The following is a 15,567-nucleotide window of genomic DNA, read 5'->3' as shown; positions in this document are numbered from 1 at the left end:
AATACTGCCCCTATCGTACAAAGAATATAATCTACTACTATAATACTGCCCCTATGTACAAGAATATAACTACTATAATACTGCCCCCTATGTACAAGAATATAACTACTATAGATACTGCCTCCTATGTACATAGAATATACTACTATATGGCCCCTATGTACAAGAATATAACTACTATAATACTGCTCCCTATGTACAAGAATATAACTACTATAATACTGTCCCTATGTACAAGAATATAACTACTATAATACTGCCCCTATGTACAAGAATATAACTACTATAATACTGCCCCTATGTACAAGAATATAACTACTATAATACTGCCCCTATGTACAAGAATATAACTACTATAATACTGCCCTCCTATGTACAAGAATATAACTACTATAATACTGCCTCCTATGTACAAGAATATAACTACTATAATACTGCCCCCTATGTGCAAGAATATAACTACTATAATACTGCCCCTATGGACAAGAATATATCTACTATAATACTGCCCCTATGTACAAGAATATAACTACTATAATACTGCCCCCTATGTGCAAGAATATAACTACTATAATACTGCCGCCTATGTACAAGGATATAACTACTATATTACTGCCCTATGTACAAGAATATAACTACTATAATACTGCCTGTATGTACAAGGATATAACTACTATAATACTGCTCCTATGTACAAGAATATATCTACTATAATACTGCTCCTATGTACAAGAATATATCTACTATAATACTACTCCTATTGTACAAGAATATAACTACTATAATACTGCCCCTATGTACAGGAATATAACTACTATAATACTGCCCCTATGTACAAGAATATAACTACTATAATACTGCCCCCTATGTACAAGAATATAACTACTATAATACTGCTCCTATGTACAAGAATATAACTACTATAATACTGCCTCCTATGTACAAGAATATAACTACTATAATACTGCCCCTATGTACAAGAATATAACTACTATAATACTGCCCCCTATGTTGCAAGAATATAACTACTATATTACTGCCCCTATATACAAGAATATAACTACTATAATACTGCTCCCTATGTATAAGAATATAACTACTATAATACCTGCTCCTATGTACAAGAATATAACTACTATAATACTGCTCCTATGTGATTATTTGCTGTGTTCAGTAGTATATGTGCGCTGTTTTTCCCACGGTTGTTGTGGCAGTGATGGCGGTGCTATCTGATGCTGCCGTGTTCCTCGGGCAGTGGTGTATGCCCACAGATTGTGCCGTGCCGCTATTTCGGCACGTTTTCCCTTCTATCGCTCCTTGCATACTTTCCTGCATCCTCTTCTAGAGGTGACTGTGAGTTCAGGCGTTCTTGTTTCTGGGAAGGAAGTCTCCCCACATTACACATTGCTGATAGCGGAGACTCATGGTGATGATATGGCGGCACGTATTTGATGTCACAGTCGTATATGACAGTACCTTATCTTGTGCGTTAGAAGGCCACGTCAGGATCGGCGACCATTTGTAGGAACCCTAAACTTCACCCTGTAGTAGAGGGGCGGTATTATTTATGAGCACTTTTCATTTTCGAGTGCTCTTCTCCTCTGTGATCTCTGTCTTCTTCGTAGGCCGCAGTGGATACGCACTCCAGGATGCCGGTGAGTAGCCGGAGTGCGGCGGTCAGGAGTGTGATCTGCATGACCAGTAACCTGCGTGTTGTGAGGCTGCATGGAGTGAGCGGCGCCATTAATCCCTGCCGCGCTGCCAGTGTCATCGGCCATAATCTGCAGCGCTGATCATTAGTGTTGGCGGGGGCGGAATGTCGGAGGGCGGGGGCGGAATGTCGGAGGGCGGGGGCGGAATGTCGGAGGGCGGGGGCGGAATGTCGGAGGGCGAATGTCGGAGGGCGGGGGCGGAATGTCGGAGGGCGGGGGCGGAATGTCGGAGGGCGGGGGCGGAATGTCGGAGGGCGGGGGCGGAATGTCGGAGGGCGGGGGCGGAATGTCGGAGGGGCGGGGGGCGGAATGTCGGAGGGCGGGGGCGGAATGTCGGAGGGCGGGGGCGGAATTCGAGCGGCGAATGTCGGAGGGCGGGGGCGGAATGTCGGAGGGCGGGGGCGGAATGTCGGAGGGCGGAATGTCGGAGGGTGGGGGTGGAATGTCGGAGGGTGGGGCGGAATGTCGGAGGCGGAATGTCGGACGGCGGAATGTTGGAGGGTGGGGGCAGAATGTTGGAGGGCGAATGTCGGAGGGCGGGGGCAGAATGTCGGAGGGCGGAATGTCGGAGGCGGGGGCAGAATGTCGGAGGGCGGAATGTCGGAGGGCGTGGGCGGAATGTCTGAGGGCCGGGGGCGGAATGTCGGAGGGCGGGGGCGTAATGTCGGAGGGCGGGGGCGGAATGTCGGAGGGCGGGGGGCGGAATGTCGGAGGGCGGGGGCGGAATGTCGGAGGGCGGGGGCGGAATGTCGGAGGGCGGGGGCGGAATGTCGGAGGGCGGGGGCGGAATGTCGGAGGGCGGGGGCGGAATGTCGGAGGGCGGAATGTCGGAGGGTGGGGGTGGAATGTCGGAGGGTGGGGGTGCGGAATGTCGGAGGCAGAATGTCGGACGGCGGAATGTTGGAGGGTGGGGGCAGGAATGTCGGAGGGCGGAATGTCGGAGGGCGGGGGCAGAATGTCGGAGGGCGGAATGTCGGAGGGCGGGGGGCAAGAATGTCGGAGGGCGGAATGTCTGAGGGCGTGGGCGGAATGTCTGAGGGCGCGGGGGCGGAATGTCTGAGGGCGGGGGCAGAATGTCTGAGGGCGGAAGGTCGGGGGGCGGAATGTCGGAGGGCGTAATGTCGGAGGTCGGGGGCGTAATGTCGCGTTGAGGTCGGGCGGCGTAATGTCGGAGGGCGGGGCGGAATGTCGGAGGGGTAAGGGGGCGTAATGTCGGAGGGCGTAATGTCGGAGGGCGGGGGGCGTAATGTCGAAGGGCAGGGGGCGTAATGTCGGAGGCAGAATGTCGGAGGGCGGGGCGAGAATGTCGGAGGGCGGGGGCGGAACTGTCGGAGGGCGGGGGGCGGAATGTCGGAGGGCAGGGGCAAAATGTCGCGAGGGCAGGGGCAAAATGTCGGAGGGCGGGGCCGGAATGTCGGAGGGCGGGGCCGGAATGTCGGAGGGCCGGGCGTAATGTCGGAGGGCGGAATGTCGGAGGGCGGGGGCGGAATATCGGGGGGCGGAATGTCGGAGGGCGGGGGCGGAATGTCGGAGGGCGTAATGTCGGAGGGCGGGGGCGTAATGTCGGAGGGCGTAATGTCGAAGGGCGGGGGCGTAATGTCGGAGGGCGGAATGTCTGAGGACGGGGGCGGAATGTCTGAGGGCGGAAGGTCGGGGGGCGGAATGTCGGAGGGCGGAATGTCGGAGGTCGGGGCAAAATGTCGGAGGGCGGGGGCGTAATGTCCGGAGGGCGGGGGCGGAATGTCGGAGGGCGTAATGTCGGAGGGCGGGGGCGTAATGTCGGCGGAGGGCGTAATGTCGAAGGCGGGGCGTAATGTCGGAAGGGCGGGGGCGGAATGTCGGAGGGCGGGGGCGGAATGTCGGAGGGCGGGGGCGGAATGTCGGAGGGCGGGGACGGAATGTCGGAGGGCGGGGACGGAATGTCGGAGGGCGGGGGCGGGAATGTCGGAGGGCGGGGGGCGGAATGTCGGAGGGCGGGGCGGAATGTCGGAGGGCGGCGGGCGGAATGTCGGAGGGCGGGGGCGGAATGTCGGAGGGCCGGGGGCGGAATGTCGGAGGGCGGGGCAGAATGTCGGAGGGCAGAATGTCGGAGGGCAGAATGTCGGAGGGCAGAATGTCGGAGGGCAGGGGCGGAATGTCGGAGGGCAGAATGTCGGAGGGTAGAATGTCTGAGGGCGGGGGGCGGAATGTCTGAGGGCGGGGGCGGAATGTCTGAGGGCGGGGGCGGAATGTCTGAGGGCGGGGCGCGAATGTCTGAGGGCGGGGGCAGAATGTCGGGGGGCGGAATGTCGGAGGGCGGAATGTCGGAGGGTGGGGGTGGAATGTCGGAGGGCGGGGGCGTAATGTCGGAGGGCGTAATGTCGGAGGGCGGGGGCGTAATGTCGGGAGGGCGTAATGTCGAAGGGCGGGGGCGTAATGTCGGAGGGCGGAATGTCGGAGGGCGGGGGCGGAATGTCGGAGGGCGTAATGTCGGAGGGCGGGGGCGTAATGTCGGAGGGCGTAATGTCGAAGGGCGGGGGCGGAATGTCGGAGGGCGAGGGCAAAATGTCGGAAGGCGGTGGCGGAATGTCGGAGGGCGGGGCCGGAATGTCGGAGGGCGTAATGTCGGAGGGCGGGGGCGGAATGTCGGAGGGTGTAATGTCGAAGGGCGGGGGCGTAATGTCGGAGGGCGGAATATCGAAGGGCGGGGGCGTATTGTCGGAGGGCGGATTGTCTGAGGGCGGGGGCGGAATGTTTGAGGGCGGGGGCGGAATGTCTGAGGGCGGGGGCGGAATGTCTGAGGGCGGGGGCAGAATGTCGGGGGGCGGAATGTCGGAGGGCGGAATGTCGGAGGGTGGGGGTGGAATGTCGGAGGGCGGGGGCGGAATGTCGGAGGGCGTAATGTCGGAGGGCGGGGGCGTAATGTCGGAGGGCGTAATGTCGAAGGGCGGGGGCGTAATGTCGGAGGGCGGAATGTCGGAGGGCGGGGGCGGAATGTCGGAGGGCGTAATGTCGGAGGGCGGGGGCGTAATGTCGGAGGGCGTAATGTCGAAGGGCGGGGGCGGAATGTCGGAGGGCGAGGGCAAAATGTCGGAAGGCGGTGGCGGAATGTCGGAGGGCGGGGCCGGAATATCGGGGGGCGGAATGTCGGAGGGCGGGGGCGGAATGTCGGAGGGCGTAATGTCGGAGGGCGGGGGCGTAATGTCGGAGGGCGTAATGTCGAAGGGCGGGGGCGTAATGTCGGAGGGCGGAATGTCTGAGGACGGGGGCGGAATGTCTGAGGGCGGAAGGTCGGGGGGCGGAATGTCGGAGGGCGGAATGTCGGAGGTCGGGGGCAAAATGTCGGAGGGCGGGGGCGTAATGTCGGAGGGCGGGGGCGGAATGTCGGAGGGCGTAATGTCGGAGGGCGGGGGCGTAATGTCGGAGGGCGTAATGTCGAAGGGCGGGGGCGTAATGTCGGAGGGCGTAATGTCGGAGGGCGGGGGCGGAATGTCGGAGGGCGGGGGCGGAATGTCGGAGGGCGGGGGCGGAATGTCGGAGGGCGGGGACGGAATGTCGGAGGGCGGGGGCGGAATGTCGGAGGGCGGGGGCGGAATGTCGGAGGGCGGGGGCGGAATGTCGGAGGGCGGGGGCGGAATGTCGGAGGGCGGGGGCGGAATGTCGGAGGGCGGGGGCAGAATGTCGGAGGGCAGAATGTCGGAGGGCAGAATGTCGGAGGGCAGGGGCGGAATGTCGGAGGGCAGAATGTCGGAGGGTAGAATGTCTGAGGGCGGGGGCGGAATGTCTGAGGGCGGGGGCGGAATGTCTGAGGGCGGGGGCGGAATGTCTGAGGGCGGGCGCGGAATGTCTGAGGGCGGGGGCAGAATGTCGGGGGGCGGAATGTCGGAGGGCGGAATGTCGGAGGGTGGGGGTGGAATGTCGGAGGGCGGGGGCGGAATGTCGGAGGGCGTAATGTCGGAGGGCGGGGGCGTAATGTCGGAGGGCGTAATGTCGAAGGGCGGGGGGCGTAATGTCGGAGGGCGGAATGTCGGAGGGCGGGGGCGGAATGTCGGAGGGCGTAATGTCGGAGGGCGGGGGCGTAATGTCGGAGGGCGTAATGTCGAAGGGCGGGGGCGGAATGTCGGAGGGCGAGGGCAAAATGTCGGAAGGCGGTGGCGGAATGTCGGAGGGCGGGGCCGGAATGTCGGAGGGCGTAATGTCGGAGGGCGGGGGCGGAATGTCGGAGGGTGTAATGTCGAAGGGCGGGGGCGTAATGTCGGAGGGCGGAATATCGAAGGGCGGGGGCGTATTGTCGGAGGGCGGATTGTCTGAGGGCGGGGGCGGAATGTCTGAGGGCGGGGGCAGAATGTCGGGGGGCGGAATGTCGGAGGGCGGAATGTCGGAGGGTGGGGGTGGAATGTCGGAGGGCGGGGGCGGAATGTCGGAGGGCGTAATGTCGGAGGGCGGGGGCGTAATGTCGGAGGGCGTAATGTCGAAGGGCGGGGGGCGTAATGTCGGAGGGCGGAATGTCGGAGGGCGGGGGCGGAATGTCGGAGGGCGTAATGTCGGAGGGCGGGGGCGTAATGTCGGAGGGCGTAATGTCGAAGGGCGGGGGCGGAATGTCGGAGGGCGAGGGCAAAATGTCGGAAGGCGGTGGCGGAATGTCGGAGGGCGGGGCCGGAATGTCGGAGGGCGTAATGTCGGAGGGCGGGGGGCGGAATGTCGGAGGGTGTAATGTCGAAGGGGGGGGGCGTAATGTCGGAGGGCGGAATATCGAAGGGCGGGGGCGTATTGTCGGAGGGCGGATTGTCTGAGGGCGGGGGCGGAATGTTTGAGGGCGGGGGCGGAATGTTTGAGGGCGGGGGCGGAATGTCTGAGGGCGGGGGCGGAATGTCTGAGGGCGGAAGGTCGGGGGGCGGAATGTCGGAGGGGGCGTAATGTCGGAGGGCGGTGGCGGAATGTCGGAGGGCGTAATGTCGGAGGGCGGGGGCGTAATGTCGGAGGGCGTAATGTCGAAGGGCGGGGGCGTAATGTCGGAGGGCGTAATGTCGGAGGGCGGGGGCGGAATGTCGGAGGGCGGGGGCGTAATGTCGGAGGGCGTAATGTCGGAGGGCGGGGGCGGAATGTCGGGGGGCGTAATGTCGAAGGGCGGGGGCGGAATGTCGAAGGGCGGGGACGGAATGTCGGAGGGCGGAATGTCTGAGGGCGGGGGCGGAATGTCTGAGGGCGGGGGCGGAATGTCTGAGGGCGGTAGCGGAATGTCTGAGGGCGGGGGCGGAATGTCTGAGGGCGGAAGGTCGGGGGGCGGAGGGGGCAAAATGTCGGAGGGCGGGGGCGGAATGTCGGAGGGCGTAATGTCGGAGGGCGGGGGCGTAATGTCGGAGGGCGTAATGTCGAAGGGCGGGGGCGGAATGTCGGAGGGCGTAATGTCGGAGGGTGGGGGCGGAATGTCGAAGGGCGGGGGCGTAATGTCGGAGGGCGTAATGTCGGAGGGCGGGGGCGGAATGTCGGAGGGCGGGGGGCGGAATGTCGGAGGGCGTAATGTCGGAGGGCGGGGGCGTAATGTCGGAGGGCGTAATGTCGAAGGGCGGGGGCGGAATGTCGGAGGGCGGGGGCAAAATGTTGGAAGGCGGGGGCGGAATGTCGGAGGGCGGGGGCGGAATGTCGGAGGGCGTAATGTCGGAGTGCGGGGGCGTAATGTCGGAGGGCGTAATGTCGAAGGGCGGGGGCGTAATGTCGGAGGGCGGAATGTCGAAGGGCGGAATGTCTGAGGGCGAGGGGCGGAATGTCTGAGGGCGGGGGCGGAATGTCTGAGGGCGGGGGCGGAATGTCTGAGGGCGGAAGGTCGGGGGCAGAATGTCGGAGGGGGCAAAATGTCGGAGGGCGGGGTCGTAATGTCGGAGGGCGGGGGCGGAATGTCGGAGGGCGTAATGTCGGAGGGCGGGGGGCGGAATGTCGGAGGGCGGAATGTCGAAGGGCGGGGGCGGAATGTCGGAGGGCGGAATGTCTGAGGGCGGGGGCGGAATATCTGAGGGCGGGGGCGGAATGTCTGAGGGCGGGGGCGGAATGTCTGAGGGCGGGGGCGGAATGTCTGAGGGCGGGGGCAGAATGTCTGAGGGCGGAAGGTCGGGGGCGGAATGTCGGAGGGGGCGTAATGTCGGAGGGCGGAATGTCGAAGGGCGGGGGCGGAATGTCTGAGGGCGGAAGGTCGGGGGCGGAATGTCGGAGGGGGCAAAATGTCGGAGGGCGGGGTCGTAATGTCGGAGGGCGGGGTCGTAATGTCGGAGGGCGGGGGCGGAATGTCGGAGGGCGGGGGCGGAATGTCGGAGGGCGTAATGTCGGAGGGCGGGGGCGGAATGTCGGAGGGCGGAATGTCGAAGGGCGGGGGCGTAATGTCGGAGGCCGGAATGTCTGAGGGCGGGGGCGGAATGTCTGAGGGCGGGGGCGGAATGTCTGAGGGCGGGGGCGGAATGTCTGAGGGCGGGGGCGGAATGTCTGAGGGCGGGGGCGGAATGTCTGAGGGCGGGGGTGGAATGTCTGAGGGCGGGGGTGGAATGTCTGAGGGCGGGGGCGGAATATCTGAGGGCGGTGGCGGAATGTCTGAGGGCGGGGGCGGAATGTCTGAGGGCGGAAGGTTGGGGGGCGGAATGTCGGAGGGGGCAAAATGTCTGAGGGCGGGGGCGGAATGTCTGAGGGCGGGGGCGGAATGTCTGAGGGCGGGGGCGGAATGTCTGAGGGCGGAAGGTCGGGGGCGGAATGTCGGAGGGGGCAAAATGTCGGAGGGCGGGGTCGTAATGTCGGAGGGCGGGGGCGTAATGTCGGAGGGCGTAATGTCGGAGGGCGGGGGCGTAATGTCGGATGGCGTAATGTCGAAGGGCGGGGGCGTAATGTCGGAGGGCGTAATGTCGGAGGGCGGGGGCGGAATGTCGGAGGGCGGGGGCGGAATGTCGGAGGGCGGGGGCAAAATGTCGGAAGGCGGGGGCGGAATGTCGGAGGGCGGGGCCGTAATGTCGGAGGGCGGGGGCGGAATGTCGGAGGGCGTAATGTCGGAGGGCGGGGGCGGAATGTCGGAGGGCGTAATGTCGAAGGGCGGGGGCGGAATGTCGGAGGGCGGGGGCGGAATGTCGGAGGGCGGAATGTCGGAGGGCGGGGGCGGAATGTCGGAGGGCGGGGACGGAATGTCGGAGGGCGGGGGCGGAATGTCGGAGGGCGGGGGCAGAATGTCGGAGAGCGGGGGCGGAATGTCGGAGGGCAGGGGCGGAATGTCGGAGGGCGGGGGCGGAATGTCGGAGGGCGTAATGTCGCAGGGCGGGGGCGGAATGTCGGAGGGTGTAATGTCGGAGGGCGGGGCGGATTGTCGGAGGGGCGGGGGCGGAATGTCGGAGGGCGGGGACGGAATGTCGGAGGGCGGAATGTCGGAGGGCGGGGGCGGAATGTCGGAGGGCGTAATGTCGGAGGGCGGATTGTCGGGGTGCGGGGGCGTAATGTCGGAGGGCGGAATGTCAGAGGGTGGGGGCGTAATGTCGGAGGGTGGATTGTCGGGGTGCGGGGGCGGATTGTCGGAGGGCGGAATGTCGGAGGGCGAGGGCGGAATGTCGGAGGGCGAGGGCGGAATGTCGGAGGGCGGATTGTCGGGGTGCGGGGGCGGATTGTCGGAGGGCGGAATGTCGGAGGGCGAGAGCGGAATGTCGGAGGGCGGATTGTCGGAGGGCGGATTGTCGGAGGGCGAGGGCGGAATGTCGGAGGGCGGAATGTCGGAGGGCGAGGGCGGAATGTCGGAGGGCGGATTGTCGGGGTGCGGGGGCGGATTCTCGGAGGGCGGAATGTCGGAGGGCGAGGGCGGAATGTCGGAGGGCGGAATGTCGGAGGGCGGAATGTCGGAGGGCGGATTGTCGGGGTGCAGGGGCGGATTGTCGGAGGGCGGAATGTCGGAGGACGAGGGCGGAATGTCGGAGGGCGAGGGCGGAATGTCGGAGGGCGGAATGTCGGAGGGCGGATTGTCGGGGTGCAGGGGCGGAATGTGAGGAGGTGAGGGTGAAGTGACTAGCATTGTGATTTTTCTGGCTGGTTGTCACCCCTGTACACAGGCTGCCCCCCCAGCTGTGTACACTTTCCCCCCCAGCTGTGTACACTTGCCCCCCCAGCTGTGTACACTTCCCCCCCAGCTGTGTACACTTTCCCCGTGGGGGGGAGTTTGGGGAAGTTTTGTACTTAATTAGGAGTTAAAAGCATTTCATGTTGTGGCCTCCAGAGGCTGGAAAACGGAGGTCGTTAAGGAGGTTAATGATCTGTGTCGGTGTTTGCTGTAATCCTGAGTAAATAAATCCACGAATGTGAAGTCTCCTCATCCCCTCCCTCGTCATCCTCTGTACTGGGTTATGATCCGCCTTCACCCCCAAAGACTTTTTGCTGTGATTTTCCCAGATTTCCCTGCAGGACACTGAATGCTTTGCTATAGTGTGACCTGAGCCTGGCGGTCGGCTGTGTCCTCCTCTGTCCTCCTCTGTCCTCTTCTGTCCTCCTCTGTCCTCCTCTGTCCTCTTCTGTCCTCCTCTGTCCTCTTCTGTCCTCCTCTGTCCTCTTCTGTCCTCCTCTGTCCTCTTCTGTCCTCCTCTGTCCTCTTCTGTCCTCCTCTGTCCTCTTCTGTCCTCTTCTGTCCTCCTCTGTCCTCCTCTGTCCTCCTCTGTCCTCCTCTGTCCTCCTCTGTCCTCCTCTGTCCTCTTCTGTCCTCTTCTGTCCTCCTCTGTCCTCTTCTGTCCTCTTCTGTCCTCCTCTGTCCTCTTCTGTCCTCCTCTGTCCTCCTCTGTCCTCCTCTGTCCTCCTCTGTCCTCCTCTGTCCTCCTCTGTCCTCCTCTGTCCTCTTCTGTCCTCTTCTGTCCTCCTCTGTCCTCCTCTGTCCCCCTCTGTCCCCCTCTGTCCCCCTCTGTCCTCTTCTGTCCTCTTCTGTCCTCTTCTGTCCTCTTCTGTCCTCTTCTGTCCTCTTCTGTCCTCCTCTGTCCTCTTCTGTCCTCTTCTGTCCTCTTCTGTCCTCCTCTGTCCTCCTCTGTCCTCCTCTGTCCTCTTCTGTCCTCCTCTGTCCTCCTCTGTCCTCTTCTGTCCTCCTCTGTCCTCTTCTGTCCTCTTCTGTCCTCCTCTGTCCTCCTCTGCCCTCCTCTGCATTGAGACATCAGACTTCGCGGTCCGGTCAGATACGTGATGAGCAGCGAATCAGAACCCGGGGAGGTTTGCGGTCTGCACCCTTTGTGCCCTCTGCATACGTCCGGCCATTATAGAGCTTCTGTATCGCCGCCGGTCTTGGTGTTTTTTATGGCTTTAGGGGCTTGTACTTAGTGGCCCAACTAAGCCAGTGACGGGGTCTGTGGCCACCCAGTAATAGGTCTCCCCATGCTCCGCTGCCTCCTGCACAGATAGAGCTGCAGTGTAAAGCATAGCGGAGGACAGAGCTGAGCCTGAGACACTTGAGAAACAAAGTGGCGTTTGGACAAGTTTAGTGGCCATCACCGGTGAAAAGAAAGGCAGGCGGTCACGTGTGTGCCATTACCGGCATTAGGTCTGGGAATCACAACAGTGAGGCAAATCCAAATTGAGATTGTGGAGCCTAGAAATGTGGAGCGTCATAGTCTGGAGTGCTGGGGGTTGTAGTGCTCCTGCCGCCCCGTACTGACCAGTCACTCGCTGCCGGTGTTCAGCTTAGACGTTCATATGGTTGGGATCCATCACACATCGGCCTTTCTTGTGTCGTGCCTCCATGCGTGGTGTGCAGCATCGGTGAACGTGGTCTGTGCTGCACGTTGTGCTGTGCTGCCATCATTTTTGCTGCAAATTGTTGTACTGCCACGTTTAATGCCACCACGTTTTTTGCTGTGCGTGTTGTGCTTCTGCGTTTTGTGCTGCACCGCTGCGCGTTGTGTTGTGCTGCCACGTTTTGCACTGCGCATTGTGTTGTGCTGCCACGTTTTGCACTGTGTTGTGCCGCACCATGCTCTGTACTAATCCCCGGGTGTGTAGTAAATATATACTGTAACATCCCTGTATCTGGAGGGGAGAAGCCTCTGTAATATCCCCAGATATTATATTATAATTACTTGTATAATGTCTCCAGAAATACTCTGTGCTGCTGTGGACGGTCGCTCATTCTCTGTGTTCTCATTTATGTCTGTGGTCCATGTATCCATGCAGGAACACTACAACCCCCAACACTGGACTTCACCATAATAGAATCCATACACTACTGTATGCACAAAGCACTACAACTCCCAGCATGACCCGACCACCACACACAGCCATAGCATACTCTGCACAGTACTACAACTCCAGCATGACCCGACCACCACACACAGCCATAGCATACTCTGCACAGTACTACAACTCCAGCATGACCCGACCACCACACACAGCCATAGCATACTCTGCACAGTACTACAACTCCCAGCATGACCCGACCACCACACACAGCCATAGCATACTCTGCACAGTACTACAACTCCCAGCATGACCCAACCACCACACACAGCCATAGCATACTCTGCACAGTACTACAGCTCCCAGCATGACCCAACCACCACACACAGCCATAGCATACTCTGCACAGTACTACAGCTCCCAGCATGACCCGACCACCACACACAGCCATAGCATACTCTGCACAGTACTACAGCTCCCAGCATGACCCAACCACCACACACAGCCATAGCATACTCTGCACAGTACTACAACTCCAGCATGACCCGACCACCACACACAGCCATAGCATACTCTGCACAGTACTACAACTCCCAGCATGACCCGACCACCACACACAGCCATAGCATACTCTGCACAGTACTACAACTCCCAGCATGACCCAACCACCACACACAGCCATAGCATACTCTGCACAGTACTACAACTCCCAGCATGACCCAACCACCACACACAGCCATAGCATACTCTGCACAGTACTACAACTCCCAGCATGACCCGACCACCACACACAGCCATAGCATACTCTGCACAGTACTACAACTCCCAGCATGACCCGACCACCACACACAGCCATAGCATACTCTGCACAGTACTACAACTCCAGCATGACCCGACCACCACACACAGCCATAGCATACTCTGCACAGTACTACAACTCCCAGCATGACCCGACCACCACACACAGCCATAGCATACTCTGCACAGTACTACAACTCCCAGCATGACCCGACCACCACACACAGCCATAGCATACTCTGCACAGTACTACAACTCCAGCATGACCCGACCACCACACACAGCCATAGCATACTCTGCACAGTACTACAACTCCCAGCATGACCCGACCACCACACACAGCCATAGCATACTCTGCACAGTACTACAGCTCCCAGCATGACCCAACCACCACACACAGCCATAGCATACTCTGCACAGTACTACAGCTCCCAGCATGACCCGACCACCACACACAGCCATAGCATACTCTGCACAGTACTACAACTCCCAGCATGACCCAACCACCACACACAGCCATAGCATACTCTGCACAGTACTACAGCTCCCAGCATGACCCGACCACCACACACAGCCATAGCATACTCTGCACAGTACTACAGCTCCCAGCATGACCCGACCACCACACACAGCCATAGCATACTCTGCACAGTACTACAACTCCCAGCATGACCCAACCACCACACACAGCCATAGCATACTCTGCACAGTACTACAGCTCCCAGCATGACCCGACCACCACACACAGCCATAGCATACTCTGCACAGTACTACAGCTCCCAGCATGACCCGACCACCACACACAGCCATAGCATACTCTGCACAGTACTACAGCTCCCAGCATGACCCGACCACCACACACAGCCATAGCATACTCTGCACAGTACTACAGCTCCCAGCATGACCCGACCACCACACACAGCCATAGCATACTCTGCACAGTACTACAGCTCCCAGCATGACCCGACCACCACACACAGCCATAGCATACTCTGCACAGTACTACAGCTCCCAGCATGACCCGACCACCATACACAGCCATAGCATACTCTGCACAGTACTACAACTCCCAGCATGACCCGACCACCACACACAGCCATAGCATACTCTGCACAGTACTACAGCTCCCAGCATGACCCGACCACCACACACAGCCATAGCATACTCTGCACAGTACTACAGCTCCCAGCATGCTGTGACCCGTCCGTGTTGTGTCTTGCAGGGTAAGGTGGCGCAGACGGCCTGCATGTCGGCCTGTAAGCATCTGTCCACGTCGCTGACGCAGCTGCTCCTGGAGGCGGATGTGAAGCAGATCACCATGGGGGCCTTACAGCAGTTCAACCTGGACGTGAAGGAGTGTGAGAGTAAGTGTGTGACCGGGAGGCAGGCACCAGACCGGGAGGCAGGCACCGGGCCGCAGACACTGGGAGGCAGGCACCAGGCCGCAGACATCGGGCCGCAGTTACTGGGAGGCAGGCACCAAGCCACAAGCACTGGGAGCAAGGCCGCCACTAGGAATTTCAGGGCTCCATACTTTCAAAATTTTGGAACCCCCTTCAGACTCCGCCCAGGCTCAGCCCCTCAAACCTTCCACAGTCACGCTGATACTCTTGGACAAACTTACACTGCCCCTCTCCATAATACACCCTCTCCACCGCCCCTCTCCATAATACACCCTCTCCACCGCCCCTCTCCATAATACACCCTCTCCACCGCCCCTCTCCATAATACACCCTCTCCACCGCCCCTCTCCATAATACACCCTCTACACCGCCCCTCTCCATAATACACCCTCTCCACCGCCCCTCTCCATAATACACCCTCTACACCGCCCCTCTCCATAATACACCCTCTCCACCGCCCCTCTCCATAATACACCCTCTACACCGCCCCTCTCCATAATACACCCTCTCCACCGCCCCTCTCCATAATACACCCTCTCCACCGCCCCTCTCCATAATACACCCTCTACACCGCCCCTCTCCATAATACACCCTCTACACTGCCCCTCTCCATAATACACCCTGTACACCGCCCCTCTCCATAATACACCCTGTACACCGCCCCTCTCCATTATACACCCTGTACACCGCCCCTCTCCATAATACACCCTGTACACCGCCCCTCTCCATAATACACCCTCTACACCGCCCCTCTCCATAATACACCCTGTACACCGCCCCTCTCCATAATACACCCTGTACACCGCCCCTCTCCATAATACACCCTCTACACCGCCCCTCTCCATAATACACCCTCCACACCGCCCCTCTCCATAATACACCCTGTACACTGCCCCTCTCCATAATACACCCTGTACACCGCCCCTCTCCATAATACACCCTCTACACCGCCCCTCTCCATAACGCACCCTCTACACCGCCCCTATCTATAATACACCCTCTACACCCCCCTCTCCATAATACACCCTCTACACCGCCCCTCTCCATAATACACCCTCTACACCGCCCCTCTCCATAATACACCCTCTACACTGTCCCTCTCCATAATACACCCTCTACACCGCCCCTCTCCATAATACACCCTCCACACCGCCCCTCTCCATAATACACCCTGTACACTGCCCCTCTCCATAATACACCCTGTACACCGCCCCTCTCCATAATACACCCTCTACACCGCCCCTCTCCATAACGCACCCTCTACACCGCCCCTATCTATAATACACCCTCTACACCCCCCCTCTCCATAATATACCCTTTATACCACCCTTCTCTATAATACATTCTCTACATTACCCCTTCCCATAATGCACCCTCTACACCGCCCCTCTCCTTAACACACCCTCTACACTACCCCTATCTATAATACACCCTCTACACCGCCCCTCTCCATAATATCTCTTTCACACTGCCCCTATGTATATCTACCCACACACTCTGTCCCTCTTTATACT

The 15,567-nt window shown here is 59.8% G+C and overlaps 1 protein-coding gene across 1 annotated transcript in view; it reads left to right on the top strand.

Annotated features, from left to right (window-relative positions):
- LOC142260680 (exocyst complex component 6B-like) overlaps positions 1-15,567 on the top strand; it is a 296,256-nt gene that overhangs the window by 164,009 nt on the left and 116,680 nt on the right. The window contains 2 exon segments of the mRNA XM_075332046.1: positions 1,626-1,655; positions 13,873-14,014. Coding sequence (XP_075188161.1) covers positions 1,626-1,655; positions 13,873-14,014 — 172 coding nt within the window.

Source organism: Anomaloglossus baeobatrachus, unplaced genomic scaffold (genome assembly GCF_048569485.1).
Source record: "Anomaloglossus baeobatrachus isolate aAnoBae1 unplaced genomic scaffold, aAnoBae1.hap1 Scaffold_160, whole genome shotgun sequence".
NCBI lineage: Eukaryota > Metazoa > Chordata > Amphibia > Anura > Aromobatidae > Anomaloglossus > Anomaloglossus baeobatrachus.
The sequence above is the reverse complement of the archived record's forward strand: the minus strand, read 5'-3'. Positions and strand labels throughout refer to the sequence as shown.